The sequence below is a fragment of the Xylocopa sonorina genome, chromosome 6 (genome assembly GCF_050948175.1).
Source record: "Xylocopa sonorina isolate GNS202 chromosome 6, iyXylSono1_principal, whole genome shotgun sequence".
NCBI classification, from domain to species: Eukaryota; Metazoa; Arthropoda; class Insecta; order Hymenoptera; family Apidae; genus Xylocopa; species Xylocopa sonorina.
This window is the reverse complement of record NC_135198.1, coordinates 5,967,299-5,990,711: the sequence shown is the minus strand read 5'-3', so window position 1 is coordinate 5,990,711 and position 23,413 is coordinate 5,967,299. Positions and strand designations below refer to the sequence as shown.

General features: G+C 37.2%; 1 protein-coding gene across 6 annotated transcripts in view; it reads right to left on the bottom strand.

Annotated features, from left to right (window-relative positions):
* Positions 1 to 9,490: 9,490 nt before the first annotated feature.
* The window catches only part of LOC143424536 (EGFR adapter protein), a 261,708-nt gene continuing 247,785 nt past the window's right edge, over positions 9,491 to 23,413 (bottom strand). For all 6 annotated transcript variants that reach the window (XM_076896665.1, XM_076896666.1, XM_076896664.1 and 3 more), the window contains 6 exons: positions 17,507 to 17,653; positions 15,150 to 15,338; positions 13,798 to 14,237; positions 12,114 to 12,332; positions 11,076 to 11,247; positions 9,491 to 9,913 (listed from right to left, as the gene is read on the bottom strand). In XM_076896665.1, coding sequence (XP_076752780.1) covers positions 9,704 to 9,913; positions 11,076 to 11,247; positions 12,114 to 12,332; positions 13,798 to 14,237; positions 15,150 to 15,338; positions 17,507 to 17,653 — 1,377 coding nt within the window. In that variant the 3' untranslated portion in view covers positions 9,491 to 9,703. The remainder of the gene's footprint in view (positions 9,914 to 11,075; positions 11,248 to 12,113; positions 12,333 to 13,797; positions 14,238 to 15,149; positions 15,339 to 17,506; positions 17,654 to 23,413) is intronic.

Below are 23,413 nucleotides of genomic sequence, written 5' to 3'. Positions count from 1 at the left end.
TGCTTCGTAAATGGCAATAGTATCGTAGTCTTTTACTTATATATTTTTTTATTCTTAATTTTTTTTATTAAATATATACTGCCTCGGTATTAGAGTCAAATTGCTGTCTACCTAAAGGATCTAGCTGTGCTTCAACAGCCAAAAATGTAAGTATCTTTCGTACTTTACTTACAATTCCAAATTTGATAAATTTTTAATCTTTTTTATTAAATTATTTATTTTAAAATTTTTTTATTTTTAAATTAATAATTGAAAATATTAACAAGAACTTTAAAAGGCCAAATTGTAATAATATGGTTTCTATTTATGATTTTCAGCTACTTCTACGATGAATTCATCTACCACATCTATGCTGACGACATCGAGGCAGCAACGACAGCAACAGTTCCTGCAGACATCAGTAGCATCCTCGATGACTTCCTCCAGACGCATCTTTGGTGAGCAGTAATCAGCAGCATTTCTGATGACTTCTTTCATACACACACAGTTGGTGAGTCGTATGCCCTTAAGTTCCTCTGGTCACTCAATCATGTCGTAGGACGAAAGGTCCAAATCGGCACGGGTGACTGGTTGTAATTACGTAGAATATTTTCAATGAGCATAGTGACCATGGATATAAAATTATATCCATGAGTGGTAACATTTATTTTGTGTGTGTTATTTATTAGCTCAGGATAGGTCTTCTTGCACTTCGCGTTTTTAAATGTCATAGTATATAATAAGATAATAATAAAGTAGAAGTATTATAATATTTGATACACATATTATGAATATTTAGAATGTTTTAAATAAAAGTAGTATCGTAGATGTGAATAAATATGATATACTATAAATACTATGAATATTAATAATTACATATACATGTCTATATATGAATATAATATATTGCTATGAATAAATCAGTAATATATATTAAAACTGCGTTGTTGTAGCAGTGCGTAGTGGTGAAGTTGGATACCCTCCGACTTCGTTTCTGTAATAATTATAATTATTGTACAATGATGTTGATAGTGTATCAAATGCTTTACTCGTTTAATCGAGTTTGTATTTATTGAAAATTGAACATATGAAATATATGATAAATATATATGATAAATATCATATATATGAAATATATTGTAACTTTATAGTATAGCTTTTGTTATAATTAAAGCCTATTTGTTGGATTACCGAAACTATGTCATATTACACGTGCAAGAAAACATTTTGCGTCGAGTAGATTTTGAAATCAAAGCATCGAGCTTGAATATCATTTTCATACTTTAGAATGATTGCTTTGATGACGAGATCGCTCGAAATTAGTACATTTATCATTATATACGTACATATTATATATTAAATCTATATTAAATTAAATACTAGTCGAGACAATGAGAGAGGCGCTTTCCATTTCCTTCTATCATTATAATGTCCGGAATACAAAATAATTGATTTTAAATTTAATTTTTATTTCGAATTTAACTTTGATTTTAAATTTAATTGCAATTTAAAGTTTACCTTTAACTTTAAATTCACTTTCAATTCGAAGTTCAACTTGAATTCGAAATTTAATCTTGAATTTAAATTTAATTATTCTCATCAGTTTCACATTCTCACATTCTCATCAATAAATGAACTTTGCGTTCATCGTCGAGTAGCGAAGTGTTACCACTATAGCGTCCCAGTATTGGCCTCTATCCCGTTGCGTAAGGCCCTTGGTTATTCCAAAAGGCAGACGGGGTAGTCCGTCACCCCCACCGAGGGCATCGGTAGTGGTGGACTGCGTACTTAGATTACTGCACTGGGTTCACTGCCGGCTGATTGGGCGTATCCCAATCCCTGCCTCAAGGAGAGGTCGTGCCTGGGTGTCACCGTAGGCACCTGGTCACGTTAAACATTTCGCGGACGTGAAAATACGTCAACTGGTACTGGTGGCTGTAGTAGTAACCTCTTATGGGTTTGCTTTGCCTGTTTTTAAGATCACATGGGGGGAGGGTCCGCTTCGAAAGAAGGCTTACATCCCAAAGGATGTCGATAGCTTTTCACTCACTTTGTTCGCGTCGCGCCGCGCTTTTTTACTCAATTCTGTGCGTTATAATATTAAAATGAATTGTGAGGCTCCTCTTTTATGTCTCGACGAAATATTTAATAACTGGTGGTTAATTTTACGCTGCATAGAGTAAGTTGAAGTAGTTTGTCAATTATTGCTGATATCGCGTCCCAGTACGGGCGCCCTGCCCCGTCCGTAAGGCCCTTGGTTATTCCAAAAGGCAGACGGGGGAGCCCGCCACCCTCACCAAGGGCATTGGTAGCTGCGGATCTCGCTTAGGGGTTCGTGGCGCGCTAATTGAGCGTATCTCAATTCCTGCCTCATGGGAGGCCGTGTCTGGGATGTTACTCGTTGACATTCTGGTCACGTTAACCATTTTCGCGGACGCGAAAATGCGTCGACCACGCTGGTGGCTGTAGCGGCAATCTCGTGTATTTTTCACTTGATCGTTTCTAAGATCATGTACAGATCATGTATTGAGTTAGGATTGAAAGTAGAAATCTTTACACCTCCATGCAGTGTAATAACTACCAATGATTAACTTAATATGTGAATGAATAAAATAAAAAAGGATAAACCGAAGTACGGTTGATATGTGTTGTTGTTTTTGTGCTAATCATATTTAGATCAGGATTTTCAGCTTCCTTTTCCGTGTTCGTTGCCAGGACCCCATTCACGTGCCCATGTGCTACTTGGATGGGGAAAAGGTGATGAGCACGATGATTCCCTACTAGTTTATAAGATTTTTTTGCAATCTGATGTCCTAGTGTATTGTATGACGTATTTACCACACGTGTGATTAGACTGTGGGAATACGTAGGATTTTATTAAACATTAACTGTTGCATTTATTCCATGAAATATGTTATTTCTTGTAATAATAGTAATGTACGACGATCAGTAACATCTCTCAGATTGCAATAGATGGTATACAAGTAAGTAGAAAAGTGTGAGATTGCATGCAAGTTCGCGACTAATCCGTGTGTTTTATGTATGTGTTGGTACGAGTCTGTTGCCATTTTTTAAATATAGCGTTAGGTAGGTAGGTAGTTTACTTCTGGTATGTTTGTCTGTTAATAATAAGTAGGTAGGGCCGGGCAGGTTGACCACAGTCACCGATCGGGCAGGCGCGTTTTTTCTCGCGTGGTTCAACCTGTTTCAGGAAATTCAGATTTGAATGATCGACGGTATAGCTGGCGCGAACGGGGTATGCCGTTCGCCACTGGCTTTACTCGATCGATTCTTCGAATCGACCCGCGGTCGCGGTCGCGATTTGACGAAACGAACGTATTTTTGTGCTCGAGGTTTGGCACGTTTGCACGAACAACGATTCTTTATAATCGTTGCTTGTCTGCGTGCGTTGAGAACTTCCGCGATTTATATTTTTATTTCACCTTTGTATGTTATTCTTTGGTTTGCGCTCAGGAAATCTCGAGCTTAGATATAAGTTTCAGGGTTTTTTTTTATTACTGGGCTTCATGCTCGAAGAAAGAAGAGGCTATATGCTGAAGATGCCCGGAGAAGAGGGCAGCTACTAATGATTATGCATTTGGAGATAATTCTCGGAATGCAAAGTCATTAGTTGTCACTATGCTCGTATTTGTGTAGTATATTCTAGCCAGCAGAGTGCTGGCTCATCGAATCCTGGGCAAATCGTGGTTTTAATTGTAGCGTTGCGTATAATTAATTACGGTTCCATTTAGAGTCGCGTATAAATCCAAATCGCGATTTTTCTTAGCGTTGCGTTTAACCTCAGGTCGCGATTTTTATTAGAGTTGCGTATAAATTAATATATCGCGCTTTGAATTAGAGTTGCGTAAAAATGATAATCGCGATTGCTCTTTTAGCGTTGCGAATCATGAGATCGCGATTGTTTGCTGTATTTATAATTATCGTTTGCTAATATTTGTTTCGCGAATAAGATTAAATTGCATTTACTGTTTCAGTATATAGTTTGTACTTTTCAATTAGTTTTATAGTTCAGTCTTTAATTCCATTTAGCGTTGCGATAATGAATGATCGCGGTTCTCACGATAGTGTTGCGATTAATGAAATGCCCGAATCTTCCACTTATTCTGTGGAAACATGCGAAATCGCATCTATAGAATCTTCCATTTGCGCTATGGAAGTCTGATCTTGCATAGAGTCATCACAGTAGCCAAAGGGCTACATTGCACCGTGGTGACATTGCACCTATGCAGATCACTGTTCTTAAATCTTTTTATTAGTGTTGCGTAGTTAAATTATGGGTGTATAAATTAGCGTTGCGAATTAAGAAAAGCGTCCTCAAATGGCTGCTCGCGCATTGCTTTTTTCTGACACACCCCGCGAATTAGTGTTGCGAATTATAAAGAGTGCCACAATATGGCTGTTATCGCGATTAATTTTGCTAATTTCTGTTTCAATAAATTATGTTATAATAAACTGACACAGAAAAGAAATAATACTTCATTAACGATATATAATAACGATAATAATGAGAGACGACGGAGTGCTTTCGTCTCTTCAATTCTCTATTTCATATCTCTACTGATCGAGCGTTTGCTATAAAATATTACAAAATGATATAGTTATTTTCTAGGAATAGATACTTTCTGGTTTTTGCAACTCTTCATTTATCTGTTGATTCATGATTGATATTTAAACATTCCATTGTGTGTTTTGTGTATCAGAATGCATAAGCATTAAAAATTGCACATTGTATTAGAATGCATTTATTTGTAAAATCAAATTCCATCCTGTGTTTTGGGTATGAAATATTACAGGATAATGTAGTTATTTTCTACAAATAGATACTCTCTAGTTTTTACCTTTCATTTAATATTGATTTATGATTGATATCTAAGCGTTCCATTGCGTGTTATGTGTATCAGAATGCATAAGCATTAAAATTCGCAAACCACATTAGAATACAGATTACCTGTAAAATCAAAGTTAGTGACCAAATCGAAGTTAGACCAATGTACATTATAAGCAAACATATTGCTTTATTACATGTTACGTACATCATTTTCATCATGCTATTTCGATAAAATGATGCTTCTTTTCTATATCTGATTTTTACTATTTGTTCGTCAAATTTTTGTACGGTGTTACTAATCCATTGTATAAGTTTTTGTTGTAGCTTTTAGTTTCACGGACGACGTCCATTTGATTGATGGGAATGATATAAAATCAGGAGAGATGTATATCATGGAAGGATGATAATTTACGTATAGTAAGTGATGCAACGAAGACATAGGTATGATCATACATATATAATACTAATTGTTATGATTAATTATTACTTCTATATAAATGGTACGTGTATTTTCAATTATACTTATATTTTTCTATGTCATTTTTTATATGTGAATGTGTGTTTCTATTCTTGGATATATATTTTTGTGAATCTTGTTAACCTGTATGTTACTATTTTGCTTGTTGTACATTTCTGTTTTAGATATTGCAGCGTTTCCTGTCCTCCTTATTATTTTATTATTATTATTATTATTATATGTACTTCTAATTATATTTAGCTTATATTTATATTTATTGTATATCATCTATTATATGTATCTTGTCTTGGGTATATTTCTTGTGTACATCTCTGTTCTAGATATTGCAGCCTTTCCTGTTCTCTTTATTATTTTATTATCATTATTATTATATGTACTTCTAATTATGTTTATCTTATATTTATATTTATTGTATATCATCTATTATATGTATCTCATCTTGGGTATATTTCTTGTGTACATCTCTGTTCTAGATATTACAGTGATTCCAGTTTTATTTTAGGTGTTCCAGTGTTTACAGTTGTTTCAATTCTGTCGTCTTTTGTTGTTACTCATATGTTGTCTCACATCTCGTAAATTCGATCGCCTCTGTGCATCTCTGCAAAATCTTCTATTATCTTCTTCCTTTGTTGCTTCAGAGTTTCTCATCTGTTGTTTGCTTGTGCAAACACTTCGAATTTATGAATACAATGTACTTCATGTACTGTGTTCTCTTCGATCTTTGGACACGTAGGGTAAAACATCTTCAGACCTTTTGATAGGTAGGAATCACTTCTTTTAAGTTGATATACATTCCCAGTTAGGTTGATTGGTTCGAAATTAAAACCAATTATTGGCTAGGCAGGGTATTTGCCGCGAAAATTCTTCACAAAACTCCTTCCATTGTGCGTTTGCATAGAGATCAAACATCGAACTTGTTGCAAATGTACATTGAAAGGAGGTATTACTTAATAACATCTTATATAAAAGGAGGGTGGATGGGACGCGGTTAGGGTGGGTCTCCATTCGCAGCAACCTCCACGTGGTGAGACCCGGGTTCTATTTATTTAATAGATAATTATTGATTGCATCATATAGTGATACGATACAATTAAAAATTATTGAATAAATAATTAGAAGCCAATGGCTGCCATAGGTAAATTTTATTGAAATTGATTCAGAATAGTTTTAATAATTAATAAATTGATTTAGAATAGATTTAATTGATCCATTTAAAAAAATGGAGGTCATCTTCAAATGTCAAACGTACGTCTATCTGCAGAAAAATTATTGTCGCCACTGGATGGCCCCCTTCTTACTGTGCCATTTTATTTCAGCAAATATTTCTGTGAAACTAATAATTTCAAAGATAGCCGAGGTGCTAATAGCTCTTCTTCCATCCTGTATATAAAATATCATGAGTATACATCGTGAACAGAATTACATTATTTTGTTCAGTGTTTATTGTAATAAATAATTTTATTGAAATTATACAACGCATTGCTATAATGATTCGTAAAACATTACAAACTTCAAGCAGTGATTAATGTTTCGCAGAGCGTAGCTTACAACGATTTATTAATTTCTTTCCATTTCGTTTACGCATTTGCCTTAGCAGACCTTCCTAAATTTGGCAATACGAAGATTACTTTGTATCTTCCTCTCGACGTTAAAATACAATGGATGCTTGTAAACTAGCTAAATCGTGTTCAAGTCTTTTTTTCGTATCTCTGTTAAATTCATCTCGGTTTTTCGTTCGTTCTCTGCTTATCTGCCTCGCTTCAAAGTCCGTATTACATGAATGTTACATTACTTTTCGACGGTTTAAATAAATGAATACAAAACACATTTATATCGGTTTCATACGCAATTAGTTAGCGCGACGGGGAGGTTTGTCGCATCTAATTTAACATCCGATATTCGAAATATCGATAGTAAACTCCTTATTAAAATACTGTTTCATCGTTTACCACTTATCGCGTGTCCTTTTTTTTTTTTCATTTTACATTTTGTAAAATCTATGCGGTTTAATGTGTTCGTATCGTTCGGCAGATTTAGTGGCAGTTTGTCTAAATCTTAATCGATTTCCTTGAGAGCTCCTATGACAAGGGGGAAAAACAGAATCGCGAAGTGGGAGTTTTTAATGGCGCATGTTCATAAAATCGTATGGTTCTCGGTGTATAAAAAGCGGCACACAGTTCGCTCCTTGCTCTCGTCCCTGTTAATTAATACACACATAGGAGTATATATATGCGTTTCCCATTCTTTTCTATTCCGTTTCCGTTTAATATCCACTATGCGCGCGATAAATTCTGTACAAGACTAGGTTAGTCGAGCAATTAAATTACTAGTGTATCATTTTTGTCGGCTTGAAAATTCCATGGGGGGTGTGGTCTACGCTTCGTGTCGTCATTGTAGGTATCGGTGGCATGTTTTCCTTCCAACGCTGCCGCCAATGTCATTTAATTAAATATAAGTAATATCGTATAACAATAATTATAATTTATATACATATAAACACATTTACATTAATTTTGTAAAACACTATTTAACCATGCGAGATTTCCGTGGTAAAGTCTTTTTGCTGCTAATCGATTGGAAATTAACGAGTACCTCATTGCATTCGTGTCAATCTTATCGACTGTAACGTAACTTAACATTCGAGCTAACGATTTCGCTTGACGCTTTCATTGATGTTTAAAGTACAATACGATTTCTAATTAACGACGTTGTTGTCGGGTAACGGAACACTGTCAAATATTACCATCGTTTGCTAAACTAAATCCAACGCTATCAAGTTTTACGCTTTCCTCTTTAACGGAAACTATTTACGTTACATTCTCTCTTTCTTTCTATCTCTCTCTCCCTCTCTCTCTCTCTCTCTCTTGGAGTATCGTTAAAAAGTATAAAATATACTTCATTTTTCAGAAAATTTTCATTCCATCCAAATGCTAAAGTAAAACTAGTCGACCGAGAATGCTGCAAGTCAGCAATCCGTAAAGAATTTTCGATCATCGAAAATCGAGGTGAAAATATACTCTACAATTCAATGAAATTCTTCTTTAAACGGTCGTTCGTTTGTTGAACGCAAACATTGCCAGTCAGTCTACAAAATAAGAAATCAGTTTCCCTGCTGTGCGTCCGCCGTTATTATTATTATTATTTTCTTTCTCTTTTGATTCGCTATTATTTCCATGAGTAGTGACGATCATTAAATTACTTATGCTACGTGTCTTAACGCTACCGATGACTTATGTGTACATATCACCGCGAGAACGTACAGAATTATTTAAACGTACGATACTTGCCACTCTCTATGTGCAATGAATCGTTCCAGTGAATCGTCGATCGTCTCATCGAGAGTTCATCGATTGTTTCGTCGAGAATGTCGTGTCAGAAAATTTCTTGACCCATTAACAAACACGATTAAGGGAAATGATATTAGACTGCAAACTGAGAGCAGATCTGTTTCTGTTTCTAATTATTTCTTATGTTGGGTCCACACGGCTATTTGCGAACTACATTTTGCAGTAGTATCACTTATCGTTAGTAGACTCTTTTGTGAACTTATCAGTGAACAACGTACAGTGTACAAGGTTCAATTAAGAGATGGTACATTAAAATTAGCCACGAACAGAAGAGGAATTGAATTTTAAGTTCTAGAACGTAAAATAATATCCATAATCAGTTCCTGAACTTTCACAAATACTATTTGATCTCTAAATTTAAGATCAATACGTAATTATATGATGATTTCCATTCTGTTCGTGAACAATTTGCGAACGCTGGTGTAGAAGTAACCATAGAACATAAAGTTGCATAAGTACCAGTGCACAGTTCGCGTACGCTGTTCGCAAACAATGTTCAGAACAATCCGCGAATTGTTTACAGTCATTACTTAATCTCTAACTATATGTTACGCGAACGGTTTACGAAAATGTGCGAACGTGTGTTTCGAAAATGTCTATTTTGCGAGGAGGAAAAGGTGTAATTTGCGACTTGCAATATTGCACGCTGCACTTCAATTCACGAAGAAAAGAAAAGGACTGAAATATAATTAAAAAATGCTAAATTTTGATTTAGCAATTATTCAATTAATCGCATAACACGAGCTTGCTGTACTTTGTTTAGGTCTTTCACCATTCTACAATAATACACATAAGAATTTCACAATCGCGCTTTTCAACAGAAAATTTCCTATGTTCGTAAATTGTTCACTGGTGAATACGGAGATTTAATAGACTGGTTCGCGAGTAGCAGTGTGGACCCAGCGCTACGTGATGTCACGCAACGATTCCATTGCGAGGCGTACTTGAAACGTCCGTAGTTACGTTGGAATGAACGCGCTTGAACCGTTCGGTTCGAAGAATCGGAGAAAGTATCGATTTTCGCAAGTCGTTCCGTTGGCGAGTTTTATCCTAAACGTTCAAGTCGGCCATCATTTTACGGAAGTCGGCTAAGGTATTGTAGTCAGGGTCCGAATCGATGTCCGCGAAGTCTTTGTTCGAGTCGCTTTTCACAAAGCTCGGATTGTATCGGCTTAGTGACAACGGACAGGGCAGTAATTCTGGCATCACCGAATGGTGGGTAATTAATGCAGTCAGGGTTGTGAATTCCTTTGTAAAACCCTGGAACAGATGAAAATGTAATATCGTTAGTCCTCGTCATCGATTCTGATCGTACGTACAGTGGTTACAAAGGGGGTTGGTGCGTGTTCAATGACGCGCTTCTTTATTTCGATTCAAATGTTTCCAACTTCTCTAAAGTGCTATTAACTGTTTAATCGTGGCAATGCGCAGATTATTTTTAGGATACTTAAGCGAAATTAATTTTTTTTACAACTAGTGTTACACTAGCAGCTTATCTCTGTACAGTATGTTATCCATCGATTAAAAATAGAGAGGAAGATCGTAAGTGAATGTTATCATCAGCCGCGCACGGTCGAATCTCGCAGCGTGTTGCCACGGCAATGCAATTCTAGATGAAATAGTGGGGGTTTTGATTTCCCCGCGGTACATCCGACAAAACTCATTTATACTCGTTTCGGGGATTATCAAAGTCCACGGACCCATTTAATTTATCCTACAAGGGAGGTCCCGACATTTAAATACGCATACAGAAACGGCAAAACGCGCAACCGAGAAGTAACTTTGTGCCTGCACAATGTCTCTATTGTGATGCTTCGGGAGTGAAAGCATCGGGCCAAACGGGATATTACTCTGTGGTGATTAATATCCGAGTACAAAGCAGCTCAATTGCACTCGTGCCTCGAACAGTGGCCGTGCACTCTCTATGCTTCCGCTGTACTTAAATAAAATATTTTATTTTAACAGAGAAAGTACAGATATGGACACATTGGTAGGATAACAATTTGAAGATTGAAGGGGAATATTACAATAGCTGGTATACAAGTTGCTGGTCGACTTTAAAAATAAATTTAAATAACACAAAACTATATGATATAAATTAAATAGTTTAACTAAAAAAGAAAATATAGATATATCAAAAAAGAAAAATAATATTTCATTATTTACTTCATAAATGTTATGAAAAATATAATCGCCGCATGTTATCAGAGTCAAACCAAACTGGTTTAGTTCTCCGTTGAACGCGTTTAATGCGAAGTTCAATTACCAGACTAACGGCAGTCTCGTACGCGGCGAAACGAATTGGGATCGTAGGAAATGAATTTAAGCTGTCGCCGCGAAAGTGTTAATTGCTCTACTTAAGCGCAGACGTTTCGCAGACAGTTAAAGAGTTTCGGAAGAGAGGCACGGGAGAAAGATTTACCTTGATTTTGTAGCCTTTGTTCGTACGCATTATGAGATAATGGGCTATTCCGCTCGGTTGGAACTCGCGCGGAACTCGAAGCGAAAGGGCATAACATCCGGGTTTACTGGTACTCTCACGCACCATGAAAGCTCCTTCCGGCTCCTGGCTCAACACTTCCAACGTTATTTCCCTGCAATCAGAAATGGCCACGACCCTATAAAAACGCAGATCCATACAACTAAACGGCGGAAATAAGAGTATCGAGATGTCAATTGTAATTGTTCGTTGCAATATAATTAACGTCACATACGTATCACGTGCTTGAATCTAAACTTGTTTGCAATATGCTCGATCCCATCACTACCTTTTTACTTTATCGTCTTTCATTCGTTCGATACTACGTAAGTTACACGTAATATGCACTAGTAATGTTAATAGACTCTAATTGTTAATAAGCCGCTTAGAAGCTCCGTAGTAAAATTAAGTCAAGCGAACGCGTAAGTACCAGCTAAGTAGCAGCTAAGTAGGTACAACACGTGTACTTGACTAAGTAATTGACTGTATAATATTCAGGAACTCATGTCTCCCTAAAATGAAGATCTGTTTTAGAAGAAAAAGAGTATCCCTCATAAATAAAAATTATATTATCTAATTATCATTATCGTTTACACGATATCATTAACATAAATGTAACATACTTTCAACGTTATCTTCATAGGATACTTTCAATTTCTCCATTTTATCATCATCATAAATCGTTTCGAGAATGTCAGATTTTCTTCCAAAAAATTCCACAAAAACTTATCATCAAGATATACTCTTAGAGTTCTTCTCTAACTTTACACGAGTGAAGCGTATCTTTAATTCCCTTTTAACGAGAAATCTGATAAATAATTCTGCCCAACGAGTTACGGGTAATTATTGATAAGAAATTGTCCGATAATTAAATGTTTAATTATCGTGGCGAAGACGTGCGAAGGATTGACAAACACAAAAACGAAATTTAACGTAAGAAGATGTTACCACCGCGTGCACATCGATACGTTTAACACGAACCTTGGTATTCCAGCTTGAAACCAGGGAGCCTTGCGTAGTTCAGCTTCTTCACTGCGATTATTAAGACTATCCGTCCTCTCGGGAAGAGGCGGTGGGGTCGGTGTCGAGCCATGTGTGCTACCATCAGCAGGTACCGAACTGCTCGAAGTACTAATCTGAGATCTTCTCTTCGATTTAAATTCTGTTTCTGTACCCGAGCTGGGAGAGTTATGCCCTATCCTGGAAATTCCATGAATCATTATCAACATTAATTAATAGAACGATGCTTGAAACGTGCATAGAACGATATAGATGCAATTAGAATGAATGACATTGAAAAATTCATTACATCTATCAGCTCTTCACTATAGCGTCGTAAATTTAGTTCTTTAATTATAACATGGTGAAGCGTCTAGCACGATTAAATGTAAAATATTATAAATTACTATGCATAGTGAATTAAGGTAATTTTCGAATAACAAATTTAATAATTCACTATGCATAGTAATTTATAATATTTTACATCTAATCGTGCCAGATGCTTCGCTATGTTATAATTTAAAGAATTAAATTTACGATGCTATAGTGAAAAGCTGATACACGTAACGAATATTGTGTGGTTGCTGACTAAACGTATATTAATTATGAAAACGTAAGTTCAACTATTTAAGTAATATTTTGTTTATTTAGGAATTGAATACGATGCGTTATTTCGCTGCTGTTTTACTCAAAGTAGCGAGAGGAAGCAGCTTCATTTTTTCGTCGACTGAAAGTAAAAGTAAATGAAGTTGTAAAAAATATTTTATTCGATACTGATGTAAGCGAGGAATTTCTAAACAGAATTTTTGGTTCGTTAAACGTTTCAACAAATTTGGTTAATTTACGAGCGAAATTACTTTGAAATTCGTAGGCGTTGAAGGAAATATAGTGTATCGTAAAATCGAAGAGATGCCAATTAACACGTTTAAGTGGCACCTCGTAAAGATTGAATCAACTTTAGTTTAAATCCTTTCACCGACAGAAAAGAAAAAAGCCAAAGTACAACGTGGAATTTTAAGTATCACAGCACGAATTGATTAGTTCGAAGAAGATGAGAGGACACAGTAATGAAACACGTAATTTTCATTTCAACAATATTCTGAAGCCATTTGTCAACGTACAAAAGGGAAAAGTTACAAGAAATTTTGCTTCTGATAAAATAAAAGTTGACCTTTTTGTTCGATTTTTTCAAGAATCTAATATGGTGAAATTCCTTTTTTTTTATTATTAATACATGCTCCCACAAAAATGTATCTTTACCCAAAATACCGCCATTCTTAGCGTACGTCGTATCCAAATTCCTAGTTATATGATACGACCAATCTAAAAGTCTGCCACAGTCAAAGAGTTTTAAGGGAGGAATTTCAAAACAAGATCTCCAAATTTCTCGCCAAACCTCGCAATAAAATAAATTCTACTTAACACTTAACCGACCAATCGGCTAGATCTACCCATTTCCAAGCTAGTCGATGGACAACTAGCGATAGATCGACGATAGATCGAGTAGATCTACCATTTCGCCCTCAGGAAGACCTGAACTCACAAAAATGCGCGATGGACATCTCGCAATTCGCTTTCCCCAGCGCGATGGACACTGCACAGCTCTCTGTGGCCGTTCGATCAGCTAAGTATTAAAGAGAATACCACTCAAGAAGATAATCCGTACCTGTTGTTCTCGATGTTGAAGTTCTTCGCAGTAATGGACGCGTTGATCGTGTTGTCGAGGCTCTCGGACGGGGGTATCTTGTTGTAGGCCGGCCTCGTGCCCTCCGAGTCGATGATCGCCTCGTTTATGTAACCCCCGGAATGCGGCCTGTTGGATGGGCTGGTCGGCGTGCTGCTACCACTGACGAGGGGGCAGCTGTCATCCTCACCGTTCAGCCCGAGAACGTCACGTCCACCTGTCAAACCCATCGCCAGCCGCTTTATCAGGGGTGGCTTGTCCGTTAGTCTCTTGTACGAGTTCAGCTCGGTCGGCGAGTTGCTCTCATCGCTGCTCGGCGTGCTCTGCTGAGAGATACTCTTTGGCTCGTCCTCGTTCGTTATGGGGCCGAGGACGTTCGTGAAGTTGTGCGTCGGCCGTAGACCCGGGATCGAGTTCGGTGTCTGAGTTGGTGGCGAGCCGGAAAACAACAGCTGATTAATCATTTGCGTGGCTCTACTTGTGGTGACAAAATGGGGAATATTTCGCGTTTTCGCGTGAAAAATCGCGCGAGATACTCATCGAAGGCTCGATAGAAGGTACTTGGAAAATTAATTACTTCGCATCGCAACAAAAATATGATCTACATCTTCCTCTTATAATACATTGCCATTACATTTCTTCTCTTATTTATTAAACGATTAAAAAATTTGAAACTGTATAGTGTAACAGTATAGCTCTATTTGTGGTGACAAAATGGGGAATATTTCGCGTTTTCGCGTGAAAAATCGCGCGAGATACTCATCGAAGGCTCGATAGAAGGCTGTATGTATGTACGAGTTCAGTTTTCTCTCGAGATTTCTTGGATTAGTGGATGGGTCTATTGTGGTTAAATGTTGTTCGAACGTTATGAATAATTGCAGTCATCAGTTACGATTTTATGGTTATCCTGGGTAATATACGAGTTCAGTTTTCTTTCAAGATTTCTTGGATTAGTGGATGGTTCTATTTGTGGTTAAATGGAATGTTCGAACAGTATGAAAAATTGCAGTCATCAGTTACGATTTTATGGTTATCGTGGATAGGTGATAGATATGTGTAGTTTATTCGAAGCGTGTTTTTCTAACGTGATTTGCGAGTTGCTTTTTTCGTGTTAATCGTAAGCATTCGAATGTTTCGCGTGTAATATCCAGGCGAGCAACTTCTGTGCCGTTCGATTCTCGCGAGGCGCACCGAAACGGCGGAACGGTAAGCTCCCGTTAAAGTTCGCGGATGGAAAATCGCGGCGAACGGTGGCGTGAAACAACATCGCGCGCGTTTCTTGGCGAAAGCTGTCGAACGAAATGATCCAGGGAGGAGAATAACGCGGTGCTCACCTTGACGCTAGCGAGCCGCAGCGTGGGCGAGCCTGCGCTGCCTAGCTGCACGTTCATGTCCGCCGCAGACGAGCCGCTTCCCGTTCTGAACGTGGGCGACGTCCGACTCTTTAGCCACGAATTCGAAGACGAATTCCTGCAAACACCTCCAGCGCCGGCTATCGAGCTATCGCCAGCCACTGATTTGTTCTGTAAACAGAGGAAAGTTGTTGATCGTTCCAATTCGTTCTTCTAAATTCAAAACATTAAAAAATATTGAGCAGCAGTAATATATAATAAAAAGTGTTGAGTCTCTGATTCAGAGGGCATATATAAATATAAAGGAAGAATATTCGTTAAAGAAATAAAATGGTGTTATATATAAAAGAGGGGAATGCGGACAAAAATTTTAGAACGCCAAGGGTATCAGGATCTTGTACGGCATTTGAAAGTTTCAAGCGTATCCTGAGATAGACCTTTCAGAGATTCAAGATTAGAATTATATATGCTACCATATCATATTCTCTACAAGCTTTACAATATTATATAATAGAGTCGATATATTATATAATTTTCTTGTTATCAGATAACAAAAGATTTTTATATATTTATATATTAATAGTTATTCAACGGAAATGAGCAACAATGTATCGATGGAACTTGAGGACGGGCGAGATTTTTTTCAGAATAAGAGGAATTAATTGAACAACCCAAGCAATTTGAAAGTGCGAAGATGAGTGAATATTTAAATATGATCTGCGATGGATTAACTGGTCTCGAAGCTTAAGATCCTGATCCTGAACGATCTGCGAAAGTTAGGAAAGCAGTGAATAATGATACTGCATGGTACACTTTAATTTACGAAGAAGAGAAAAGGGCTAAAAGATAATTAAAAAATGCGAAATTTTCTTCAGTAGTCGAGTGCTCTTTGCGAGAAAAGACGCTATTGATTAATATAATAGCGATGTATCAACAAAAAGAGTGCAATTTCCATAATTAAATGGTAGATAATAGAGTAACTATATTTATTTTTATATCTGGACACATCTTTCTCTGGAAATACCACTAAGTTATCTATTTGAAAATTTCAAGTGACCCATGCGAGTTAAAAAATCTAAATTTAGTACCTAAACTTTGAGATAATACAAACAATGAAATCAACATTTCAATTCGACAACAAAGTTGTAATTGCAACGACATATTAAATATATATCTTAACTAAAAAAAATACAAGTGAAAAAGAGAACAACACTAGCGACTCGAAACGTCTTCTTAGAAGTCATATCCTGATTAATTTTGACTCGCAGCGACAAAAGGCTGTCGTCCTCTGTTCTAATGCAGGCGTGCCAGCGAGCACAAAGAGTAAAACAAAGGGCACGGGGAGTTGTATGAAATATTTAACCTGTTAGACGGTGAATGTCGGACGTACAGCAGGCTGGGGGGTTTACTTGCCAATTTTGACGCGGGTTTCGTTCGAGGGGCTCGGTTTCGTATGCAGGTGACGAAAGTTGGAAATCGATGAATAGTTTATCGAGAGAATTTTACGGTTCCCAGGACGATTGCGTTGGGGAGAGAACCCAGCGGACATGCCGCGATGGACTGACCGTTTACTTGGAAACGCACGACGCAGCCGAGAGACTTGGGTCGAATTTATAATTAACGCGGCCTGTAAATGGGACACCTCTACTGGAAACTGATGATGCCTCCATGAGACTGCGTTAGATATCGTCTCTCTTCTTTTTCTTGCCTTACAACGCGTTCTGAACCAAGGGATATTGGTGTCGAGGATTAACATTAACATTTAGCTGCGATTAGAGACAATTCGTTATTTAGTAGCTTGTTTGAAAATTGTCTTTGAATTTTGTACGATTAATTTCATAATGCAGAAGCATTACGATTCTTTGTTTAATTTAAATTCGATACAAAGTATTTGTGTGTCCAATTTATTTATAGTGGGTGTTGCATACTATAATAGTTAAAAAGTGGTAGCTTTAAAATGGTGATGGTATTTACTTCATAGAGGGACTCGAAAGGAGATTTTAAACCGTGACGAACCAAAAACTCATGCATTTCGCAACTACGTTCTGGTAGCTCTGAAATTCTTTCCTTTCCATTTTATGAATTGTGTAGCAAGTGAAGTTTCTGAGCTCTAATGCTCTTAGGATTTCTCGTGAGAGAAATTAGACTGAATGTTTCAGCAGCTGCTTTCAATTACCAGTACGAACAGCATCAATTTTATCTATAAAGCTATCTCTAAGTTCGAAAGACTGTTTTTCGCTGCTGAAAATTATGAAGAAAATCATCCTCGCACGATATTCGATCTTCATTTGAACGAAAATAAAATCACGGTTGTTTAATAAAAAATAAGATACACTCACCCACGAAGATCGATTCTCCTGTTTATCCTTTCGATAGTGCGGCGACGATTGCGGTGAGATCACATCTTGAAGGATCGGTTGGCGCTGAAGCTGCGCCACGTATGCCATACGAAAAGCATTGCCGACAATAGTGTTTAACTCCTCCGCCTAGAATGAACACGTGAACTATTTAATTGTCGCGTTTTCTTCAAAGTAACATTCTTCTATCGGGTATTTCAAGGCTAAGTCAATATTTTTCAGTGAAATTTTGTACACATTACATTTACTTTACAACTGTAATGGAGTTTGTTACAAATCACAATTAATTAAGAATGACAGTAATGCATAAATTATATTGTTAATTTAAACAGAAACTAATTACTACAAAAGAGAGAAGATAGTAGAGTATGTTTTAAAGTTTTGTTTATTTTTCATTCGTTTAATATTATATTCTTCGTTAAACTAATAGTTTCCCATATTGGTTAAAACATACTATTAATATACTTAAAATAATATTTAATATTGTACATAATACACGTACATTTACATATTTCAAACAACATTATTATATTTTTACAATAATTAATCGATTTTTCGAAACGTGATGCGAGAAATCAAATTACAATACTTTCAAATCGAGTTCTATTATTTACAGATGTCACAAACATTTATTATTAGAGATTTTTAATTCCTTTCTCTCGTTTTCGTGTTACCAGAAACAGGACAAGAGCAAACTGTGCGTTCCACGCTGATCGGTGTTGCAACGATCATATTTTTGGTTCTCGTCTTTTGTCTCATCGCGAGTGTGATTAATTACACTTGTTCTTTTCTTCCAAACGATATGGCTCCGCTTACCACGTCTACGCTTTCTCTTATCTTTCGTTTTTTAATTCGTTGCTTTCTTTTGTGGTCGTTACGTTTACTATGATGAGAAAGTGGACATTTTTATATGGGTCGTCGAGAGCTGTTCTTTCAGTTTGATCGGCCATGTTTACACTGGTCGCTGTAAGATCTATGGATCTAAGTATTCCGTTAGCCAAGACGCGGCGCGTGGGCGAACTGTCATTTACTACATTGTATTAAATTAGTCCTCTGATTGGCTTCTTTAAAATTTTCCCTTCCCATTTTTCTTAGACTTAGAAAGTGGAATTACGACCATCGAAATTTGTTACTACCACTACATTGGATAAAGTATTATGATAAAACTAAAAACTCACTCATTCTCAAAGCTGCAAGAATTTTAATACAATACAACTTCGTTTATTAAATACAGATAACAGAAATTCACTTACTATCCCTAAATCAACGCTAAACAAAAACAGATTGGATAACGTTCCTTAAACAACATCAAGAACACTATTTTTCTATTAGTAAAAGAAAACTAGAAGGTACTTGGAAAATTAATTACTTCACATCGCAACAAAAAAAAAATGATCTATATCTTCCTCTTATAATACATTACCATTACATTTCTTCTCTTATTTATTAAACGATTAAAAAATTTGAAACTGTATAGTTACAAAATTTAAATATCTTCCCCTGCGAACGAAAAAATTAATAGATATGCGCTTTTGCTTTCCTGGCCACTGATAAAACTACACATTACGTATCGTTATCGATAACATCAAGTGAAAATAGGGGGGAGGTGCTGCGGTTCCACAGTGCCTGCACGCGAACCGCCATTTGCCAGCGAACCGTCCACGTCGTCGAGCCGACAAAAATGTCCAACGACGATCCACAGGGACAGGGTGCGCGATATTTTACGTAGCTCGCCGCCGCGGCTTGGATACGAGAACGAAGTGAAAAGAGAGGACGAAGAAAATGGTCGACGGCGGGCGTAATCCATACGAGACAAGGGCTGCGGAGGAGGCTAACGGAAGCGGGGTCGATATGGAAAATAAACAACGCTGAGGAACTTTGCATATGCCGGACGGATGCTGCGGCATGTACGAAGAAGGCTCGTAGAGAGAGAAAGAGAGAGAGAGAAGGAACGGCTCGACGACGGTAGAAAGGTGGAAAGTGGGAGGAAAATGAGTGAACGAGGGAGAGGATGCAGCGTGCATCCGATACTGTCGCGGAGGCACTTGTCTAAGCCGGATATTCGAAATGGGAACCGAATGCGAACGCGCTGGTACGACGATGGTGCGTGTTCCTCCTTCGCGTCACTGGATAGGACGCGGTGCCATCGGTGCCCAGCAACCGTTTCGCGATACTCGCGATTGCTGGCGCCGACTAGCGACGTGAATTTTTTATTCCACGCGATGATAACCGGGAACAGCCCGCGAAGTGCAGGTGATCGGCGCCGGGAGCTGTTTCACGCGGCCATTTAACCATTTAGTCCCGTCGCGAGCTTTTACGACGGACGTCCGGCCAGTTTTATGTCGCGCCCCGATAGGCGTCCATGAAATCGACTTTTCGTTCGAGTAACGTCGGCTCGAAGGTATGAACAACCGGTAATCGCTTGAAACCAGTGCGCAAATTCTGTCACGTTTCGCGGCGGTGTAGCAGTTTTTCAATCGTTTGTTCCATCGACCACTCGATCCTGTTATTTAGATTGACGTACCAGTGTTTGGAACGAGAGAATGTTTAGAAAAAGCATTGATAAACAATTTGAGCAGAAATGTTTATAAAGTTGCAATGTATCGGTGCATATATTTGTGCTGCTAATTATTTGGATTTATAGTAACTGCTACTAGTAGAATTTCTATTTTTCTTAGTTTTCTGCATGCAAGCAGAAAGCATGTGTTTTATCTCTTCGTATCATTCTTTTTTTTCATTTCTTTTATATTTAGAAGAAATTATTTAAAGTAATGACAGTAACAGTCTTGATTTTACTGGTATGAATTCGATTTAATACTATAAGGTAACAAGTTTAAAATCTATAAAGATATGTTTATTAGTGAGATTACTAGTTTAGTTAGAGATTTAGTTAAATTTTAGAAAATAAATCCACTATATATTTATTAGTGTATATACATTTTTATTATATTATACGAACTTCTTGTTATCAAGTGTAAAATGATATAATAGAAATAATTTGCAGCCAACATGTTGTTCATTTCACAAACAAAGTTATGGCAGACGATTTTACCAGTAGATACGACTCCTAAGAAGTTTGAGAAACGCTTTAAACCGAGCACCAAAGCACTCGTTCATTTCCATAAGCGCAAATCATCAGTAAGTTACATATATTTATGGGGCACATATTTCACCTGATCCTTTTAGGACTATTCTGAAAGGATGAGAAATGGCGCTCTCCGAATGATTGAAATCCCCAGGCGATGCTCAAAATGAAACTCTCGAAAATAATTACGAATTCCGTGAGAGATTGTAATATTAATAATGCATAATGTATATTTTTATCGTTAGCCAGAAAAGCAGAAGCACGTACCTATTCGATTTTCGATCCGAGAAGATATTCAAATTTTATAACTGTACTTCTTCAGATTTTTGAATCGTTTAATAAGTAACTGAAGAGGGGTGGTAACGTAAATCATTTTTTTTTTTTGTTGCGAAACAAATTAATTAATTTCTCAATTGTCTGCTGAATCGACAATTACTTAACAATATTTTTATATTGTGATCCTCGTGAGAAATTTGTTGGGCGATGACGATAAGAAACAGATGTGAAAATTCGCTATTCTGGGGTTGCAAATTTATCTTTCAAGTGTAAAAAACGATGGTCGCAATTTTGCCTTTTACGAATAGAAATCGCAAGTAAAAGATTTTCGATTTAACAATGGCTGCACAAAGTAGCAGCTCAGTTTCGATGAACTTCACGTTGAAGAAATGAAGTTCTGACCATTCAGACGTTCCACATACATCAAATTGTGCGCATCGATCCGTTTAACACCTTTAAACTGTACTTGAACTCAAATTTGAATTCATTTTTTAACATTTTCATTGAAAAAATAGACCAACCAAAATTTTATCGACGATCCACGTGACGTAGATCACTCACGCTTGCACGTAGGATTTTCCAACCGCATCCATAGCGTCAACGATCGATTGTCAGAGGCCAGTGTGGCTGCTACTTTGATCCCGTCTCTCGACGCGCGTTACCCGATGCTCGCTGCGCTTGGAACTCGCAAGAGAAATCAGTTTCAATCGGAACTTGCCCACGAGAGAAACTAAATATATATGTCTACGCATTTGTCAGTCGCCTTGCTTCAAGAAACATGATTGCACTTGGAAGGATGGGACAATCAATTATGGATTCAATTATCGATGAAAATATCAGTTCGCCTTGCTTTTAATTTCATTTTTTCGTTTCGCAATCGCCAAGCCAGAGAAGAAAATGTAAGTTGAATGGTTGTGCGGGGTTAAATATAGTATGATTTGTATGCGAGTCTTGCACATCTGTCGCATTCTGTCAACTCGTATATATCGGTTGAACAGTATCTAGGACGTTTGCTTTCTGTTAGCGTCAGGACAGATTTAGTAGGATTCAAAATAGAATATATAGTATTTCTAAAGAAACTAGAACTCAAATTTTTTTTATTTCTGTTACTTCGTTTGCGCCTGTGGAGAGAGAACTGAAGAAGTCGAACGAAATTCACGTGGTATAAAAAAATATCGAAGCACACATTTGTTAATACGTAATTTACTAACTTGCGTGGCGAAGAACTCGTTATGGAGTTATAGAATTTTATGCGGGAACGATAACGCATACTAATTCCCACCGCACGAAAATAGCCTCGCAACTTTTAACGTTACGACAGAACGAATAGATGCAGTAGCGGTGGCTGGGTGAAACTGAAAGCGGGGAGATCCTCGTTGACTTCGAACTTGATAAAGTCATAGCGAATAAATTCGTTAACGAGGTTTCTTGCCAACTAGTTTGAAATTGCTGGCAAGTTTCGTGGTGTTGTTCTTCTCTATCACTTCGAGGACCAGAATATAGATACCTCGTTGAAGGGTATCTTATTAGAAGCATCCAGTAATTGAACCTTGTTTTCGAAATGCTCGCGTATTTATTTTTTTCTCGAGGTGGAACGAAACCCATTTAATAACCAAGTCCTGACGAGTAACTTCTTCCTGGTACGTGTATTAGTTTTAATAAGGAATTTTAATCCATTGCTTTTCGTCAAATTTGCACGACTGTCTGCAAAGTCATTACGAATGGTCTTTCATTTTCTACGACTAGTCTATATATTACCCTTTTACAATGTATTCTTTCAACTGCTGCTTAAGTGTGTATGTTCACTGGGAATCTTTTCAAATATAAATACGAGTGCAAGATTAGGATCATTCGAATTTCCATCAATATGCACGTAAAATCTACTTCTATTCAATTATACAGTTTCAAAGAGAAAATGAAATTTCTCATATCTGCAAACAGTGCGATAATGGATGTAAATAATTCGAGTCCCATTAGTAAGATGATACTACTCATCGCGTAACAAAAAACTGCGGAAAACACACGAATAATTCCCTTCGTTTTTCGTAAAGTGTATTTATACCCAACTATGTTACGAAACAGCTCTGAAACGAGACAAAAAGATATGGTCACCGAAACCCCTCGAATAGGTAGAGAAAATTACGCCATTGAAATCAGTTTTTGTTTCGTCTCGATATCTCGATCCGTTGCTGAGATATAGGCGTTCAAAGTTTTTCGTCTATTGTACGCCGCGCAAGATGGCGGCGGTATTTATGAATGAACTTGACCCAGATAATTTCCAGGAAGTGTTTACGCACTAATAGTAATAGTAAAAATCTGTCTAGCCACTGTCTAGACAGACCACGTGACAGATGATTGAGGTAGGTCAGTGTGCCCAGGAGTGAGCGAGAGGTCCGAGTCCTTCCAACAAGGATAGACATAGTAAACGATTAAAAATTACCCTCCTCTTCACACGACGATATCTCGGGAACCGGAAGTTGGATCGAGATGATTCAAAAACCGTTTTCAAGAGGAAGGTTTCCAGCTGC